Here is a 6,556-nt window from a genome sequence, read left to right on the forward strand (position 1 = left end):
AAGAGCGGGAGGGTATGTTGTGATCGGGATGTCCGTCCCTCCGTCTGTTACGCTTTGGGGGTATTTCTGTTATCTGCAACTCCTCTTATATAAAAAGATGTGTTTATGAAACAGCTTTGCTCCTGTATGGCAACATAGCGAAGATTAAACTTTTCTTAATTGTAATTTAAAACATAATGGTACCCAAAGTAGGGTCTTCTCACAAGAAATACAATTGCAAAATAGGAAAGCTCTTGCACCACTTGTTCAAAATCAATGGCTAAGGATAAGTGTTTGAAAGGTAGGTCAAACTCAGAGGTCAAAGGGTCAAAGTTGATGGTTTCTTAAGAAAGGTTTAATGTCACAAGGATTACATTTGTGAAGTATGAGAGTACTAGTATCTACCGTTTAAAAGTTATAGCCAAAGTAAATTAAAAATTTGGCATTTTTGTGTAAAATGGGACAAACCCCAAGGTAAAGTTCAAAAGGTCAAATTTGGTGGTACCCAAAGTAAGGTTTTGTCATAAGAAATATACACATATTGAATATGAAAGACATAGCTACAATAAATGAAAAGTTATTGTCAAGATTAAAGTTTTTGCGGAGAAACAGACCGCCAGATAGACAGACAGACATACAGACGGACACGATAAAACTATATACCCCCGAATCTTCGATTACAGAGACATAAAAAGAAATGGTCTTCAATTAACTTTTCATATTATGATACAGTATAAAGAAGACGTTACAAAAATGAAAATGTTTGTTCTGATTTTCATATTCTTTGAAAAATATACTCAGAAATAGGTAAAAGGGTGGAGTAAAACAAGAATTAAGAAATGTAATGAATACTGTGTGCTAAATCAAAAGGTTATGTCTACATGTATAGTTTTTGCATTAGAATGTGTATTTTACACTAGCCAATAGCTTTACAGAGCATATTTTTAGCCGTCATTCCCACCCCACCCCCTTACTTATTTAGGAGGAAGTCGATTATCAACAAAAGCAACCAAAAAAAAAAAAAAACAAAAAAAAAACTACCCTGCCTTTATTTTTCTATAAGAAGGGACTTAAAATAAGCTTAAAATAATCTACTATTCTACTAATTTCAACTGTTACTTTGCCACAATACTTTCAAGTATACCCCCACCAACATTTAAAGTATTCTTTAATCATGGCGTAGTAAAATATGATATGATAGAACTTGTGTTAAGACTTAACTTCATTTCAATATTTTATCTAGAGCCTCTTTCAATATTATTGAAAGGTATAGAGTTTTATTGATATTTTTGCTTTTCATTTTATTTTGTTTTGATTTAAAGTTATTGGGGGGGGGGGGTAAAAATTTCCTCCTCTTTCATTGTCAAATAGGATTTGCCAAATTTATACAAGCGTTAAAGCTAAACGTTGAAATGAAGGAAAAATTAATTTTTCCATTAAAGAGTATTGGAACCTGATTGTTGCATGGTTCGATTTCTAAAAACAAGTGGAATATCATTCTTTAAGCAAACACTATAAGGAGGAATATCAAAAATAAATTTTATTTACTTGACAATTAAAGAATCTCTTTTCACTATAAAGGGGGTCATTTTTCAACGGGGGTCAATTTTTTATAGGACTAACATATAAAATAATGACCCCTAGGACACTTTTTCTACAAAAAATGATTTTTTACGGGTAGGGGGTCATTTTTTGTCGTTGAAAAATGACCCCCGGTCATTATTCGATGGGGGTCATTATTCGTCTTTACACCGGCTCTTCAACGTTACAGATTGTCAGCTCACAGATTTCGAATTAAAAATAAAATTGTGAGCGTGTGAGTGTGTCCACTGTAATGATTTGTTATAAACTATTAGACAAATCGGCAGTTAGAATGGGTTTAAAATTGGCATGAGTCATCTAAACGCTAAAACGATATAAAACGATATATATTTGATCTTCATAAAGTTTTTTTCTTCATCTTTCTGCCATCATGTCTCAATTCTACACCCAATTATAAAACATTAAATTTTCAGGTTTTATGTTTTCTCTAGTTTTTCCCCTTTTACCTAGTACTAGCAGTTGGCTTCTCGTGAATTAGGGGCTTACGCTGTAGCTATTCAACTGAGCCATTGTAGACCATCATACTAAAGAGATTACAAATTTACAGTGTTTTTTCTTCACTCTCATTTATTAAGTAATATTTTCGTCAAAAGAAAGAGATTTATTTTCACTGTGAAAAAAAAATTTGTCAAAGGACACTTTTATGAAAGAAAATGCCATTTTCAGGATATACTACAGTAACTATTTAAAACCACATCTAATTACTTGAAAAGAACTATATACACATGTAGAATACGTACTGAGAGAGAGAGAGAGAGAGAGAGAGAGAGAGAGAGAGAGAGAGAGAGAGTTTAGGCATTTATTTCAGATTATCATATTAATGAATAAAAATAATTAAATATATTCTTTTCAGCTAACCACAACTTTATCAGGAAATGCAAAGTTCATCCTGATACAGTGTTGATTATGATGATACATGTAGTCGGTTATGATCTGTCAATCAATAATTAACCAGAAAGTTTTGCTTTTTAAGATAAATGTCCCCTTTCCATCCCATTTGTCCAATTGATCGCTTTTTCTTGAATAAATTTATGAACAGAAGGAACCATGATTCGGCAATGATGTCATTAAATGATTGAGTGCTATTCATATTCAGAGTAGTTTATAGAAATGGGAATGGGTATAAATAGAGGGTTACTTGTAGATCTCAACACATTCCTACCAGAATTCAAAACCACCTTCCAAGTAAGTAAATTAAATTTTTAAGAAACGTTTAAAAAATGACTCCACGAATATTTTTAAGGCTGAAAAAATTAATTATTTCAGACTCTATAAGATTCAACATGCTTTTCTTTTAAAGAAATATGAGTTTCGAGAATTTATTTGCGATTAAAATGTACCATAATGATTATGATAAATTTATCTAAACCTTAGTGATCAATTAGACTAAAATAAATAATAAATTGTTTTAAAAGAGAGACCTCTGCGCAATCAAATATTTATTATTATTTATGAAAGCAATATTGTACATGATGACAATAATGTAATTTTGCATCATTAAGAGCTTGTAAACAGTTCTTCTATTATAAATACTAGTATGAGAAACACAAATTTATAAATGTTTTTTTTCTATGTCCTTGAAATAGTAAATTACAATTTTGCAAACAGATAATTTCGACATCAAAGTTGAAGCTCATGTTGCTTTAATATATCTATCTGTTTATCAATTGCGACTCGGGTATATATTAAACAATTAAAAGAAAATAACCGATACGTACGAGTATATATATTAAAAAAATTCAAATCTAAAATGATTCATTCAATTTCCAAGTAAAATGTTTGTTATGAAAAAGGATTATAAGCTCAATATTAACTTTTAGAATGTACAAGCTCCTCTGCCTGTTTGCTGTCCTGGCCCTAGCAGTTGCTGACTATGGTTACGGTAGATACGGCAGGCGCGGTGGATACTACAGAGGTGGGCTCTCCCATTACGGAGGTTACAGGGATTTCGGAGGTTACGGCTATGGAGGTTACGGACGCGGATTTGGCGGCTTTGGCGGACGTGGCCTCTTTGGCGGACGAGGATTCCGATTCGGTGGATTCGGTGGATTTGGTGGACGTGGAGGATACGGATATGGGGGACTTGGAAGTTACGGATACGGGAGACGTGGAGGTTACGGATACGGTGGAAAAGTAAGCCTTTTAAATTATTTTTGAAATTCTTTTTCTTCCTTTGAAATATTTTTACTTATAAATACAGATAAAGAATCATATCGATTGTAAATTGCACATTCAAACTAAAAATAAATACACAGATATTAAGCTTATCGCTTAATTTGATTTTTTTTTCTTTAAATGAGTGATTTTTTTTATTTCCAGAGTTACTATTAAGCTTCCTGCTGGATTTCGTACCATTTTTGTTAAACCCTGCCTTCTTTGTAAATAAATGAGTTATCAAATAGCAATTGTTTTGTATTTTATGTACCTAATGCACATGTTCCTGAGACTGGGGTACAAGGTATTATTTTGTCATATTTTGACTGACATACAGTGTTTTATCAATTATTTTTAAATAGTATGACTATAGAGAATTCTGTCTACCTAATCAATACATAGGAGGCATTCAGATTTTAGAACGCAGTTCGCAGTTCGCTATTCGCAATTCAAAAGTGAACTGCGTTCTAGAACGCAGTTCGCAATTCAAAATTAAAACATATGCTGTGTGGTCTGAAATTTTGGGGGTGGGGTACTAGAGGCCAGATACCACTTCTTTGAAAAAATGGTGATGGTACCATCTCTTGTTTCCGATATATGGTCTTCTAGTTTTTAGCCCTACTATATAATACTTTACGAATAAACATCGGGCACGGGGACATCAAAGTCCCCTACCCTGGGGTCGGAAATTTTGCGGGTGGGGTACTAGGGGCCAGATACCACTTCTATGAAAAAATGGTGATGGTACCATCTCTTGTTTCCGAGATATGGTCTTCTAGTTTTTAGCCCTACTATATAATACTACACGAATAAACATCGGGCTCGGGGACATCGAAGTCCCCTACCCTGGGGTCTGAAATTTTGGGGGTGGGGTACTAGGGGCCAGATACCACTTCTATGAAAAAATGGTGATGGTACCATCTCTTGTTTCCGAGATATGGACTTCTAGTTTTTAGCCCTACTATATAATACTATACGAATAAACATCGGGCTCAAGGACATCAAAGTCCCCTACCCTGGGGTCTGATATTTTGGGGGTGGGGTACTAGGGGCCAGATACCACTTCTATGAAAAAATGGTGATGGTACCATCTCTTGTTTCCGAGATATGGTCTTCTAGTTTTTAGCCCTACTATATAATACTACACGAATAAACATCGGGCTCGGGGACATCGAAGTCCCCTACCCTGGGGTCGGAAATTTTGGGGGTGGGGTACTAGGGGCCAGATACCACTTCTTTGAAAAAATGGCGATGGTACCATCTCTTGTTTCCGAGATATGGTCTTCTAGTTTTTAGCCCTACTATATAATACTTTACCAATAAACATCGGGCTCGGGGACATCGAAGTCCCCTACCCTGGGGTCTGAAATTTTGGGGGTGGGGTACTAGGGGCCAGATACCACTTCTATGAAAAAATGGTGATGGTACCATCTCTTGTTTCCGAGATATGGTCTTCTAGTTTTTAGCCCTACTATATAATACTATACGAATAAACATCGGGCTCGGGGACATCGAAGTCCCCTACCCTGGGGTCTGAAATTTTGGGGGTGGGGTACTAGGGGCCAGATACCACTTCTATGAAAAAATGGTGATGGTACCATCTCTTGTTTCCGAGATATGGTCTTCTAGTTTTTAGCCCTACTATATAATACTACACGAATAAACATCGGGCTCGGGGACATCGAAGTCCCCTACCCTGGGGTCTGAAATTTTGGGGGTGGGGTACTAGGGGCCAGATACCACTTCTATGAAAAAATGGTGATGGTACCATCTCTTGTTTCCGAGATATGGTCTTCTAGTTTTTAGCCCTACTATATAATACTTTACCAATAAACATCGGGCTCGGGGACATCGAAGTCCCCTACCCTGGGGTCTGAAATTTTGGGGGTGGGGTACTAGGGGCCAGATACCACTTCTATGAAAAAATGGTGATGGTACCATCTCTTGTTTCCGAGATATGGTCTTCTAGTTTTTAGCCCTACTATATAATACTATACGAATAAACATCGGGCTCGGGGACATCGAAGTCCCCTACCCTGGGGTCTGAAATTTTGGGGGTGGGGTACTAGGGGCCAGATACCACTTCTATGAAAAAATGGTGATGGTACCATCTCTTGTTTCCGAGATATGGTCTTCTAGTTTTTAGCCCTACTATATAATACTTTACCAATAAACATCGGGCTCGGGGACATCGAAGTCCCCTACCCTGGGGTCTGAAATTTTGGGGGTGGGGTACTAGGGGCCAGATACCACTTCTATGAAAAAATGGTGATGGTACCATCTCTTGTTTCCGAGATATGGTCTTCTAGTTTTTAGCCCTACTATATAATACTATACGAATAAACATCGGGCTCGGGGACATCGAAGTCCCCTACCCTGGGGTCTGAAATTTTGGGGGTGGGGTACTAGGGGCCAGATACCACTTCTATGAAAAAATGGTGATGGTACCATCTCTTGTTTCCGAGATATGGTCTTCTAGTTTTTAGCCCTACTATATAATACTATACGAATAAACATCGGGCTCGGGGACATCGAAGTCCCCTACCCTGGGGTCTGAAATTTTGGGGGTGGGGTACTAGGGGCCAGATACCACTTCTATGAAAAAATGGTGATGGTACCATCTCTTGTTTCCGAGATATGGTCTTCTAGTTTTTAGCCCTACTATATAATACTATACGAATAAACATCGGGCTCGGGGACATCGAAGTCCCCTACCCTGGGGTCTGAAATTTTGGGGGTGGGGTACTAGGGGCCAGATACCACTTCTATGAAAAAATGGTGATGGTACCATCTCTTGTTTCCGAGATATGGTCTTCTAGTT

General features: G+C 36.9%; 1 protein-coding gene across 1 annotated transcript; it reads left to right on the forward strand.

Moving 5' to 3' along the window:
- Positions 1-2,688: 2,688 nt before the first annotated feature.
- Positions 2,689-3,982, forward strand: LOC134243438 (neuropeptide-like protein 31). The gene is made up of 3 exons (XM_062725683.1): positions 2,689-2,766; positions 3,402-3,714; positions 3,901-3,982. Exons 2-3 carry the CDS (start codon positions 3,403-3,405, stop codon positions 3,910-3,912), a joined length of 324 nt encoding a protein of 107 aa, XP_062581667.1. The 5' UTR covers positions 2,689-2,766; position 3,402; the 3' UTR covers positions 3,913-3,982.
- The last annotated feature ends 2,574 nt before the right edge of the window (positions 3,983-6,556 follow it).

The sequence above is a fragment of the Saccostrea cucullata genome, unplaced genomic scaffold (assembly GCF_032062105.1).
Source record: "Saccostrea cucullata isolate Sc308-1 unplaced genomic scaffold, CSIRO_AGI_Scuc_v1 ctg2702, whole genome shotgun sequence".
Taxonomy (NCBI): domain Eukaryota; kingdom Metazoa; phylum Mollusca; class Bivalvia; order Ostreida; family Ostreidae; genus Saccostrea; species Saccostrea cuccullata.

Bases quoted from the DNA above. Each gene is read 5' to 3' on its own strand.
- LOC134243438 (XM_062725683.1), top strand. From the start codon at position 3,403: ATGTACAAGCTCCTCTGCCTGTTTGCTGTCCTGGCCCTAGCAGTTGCT.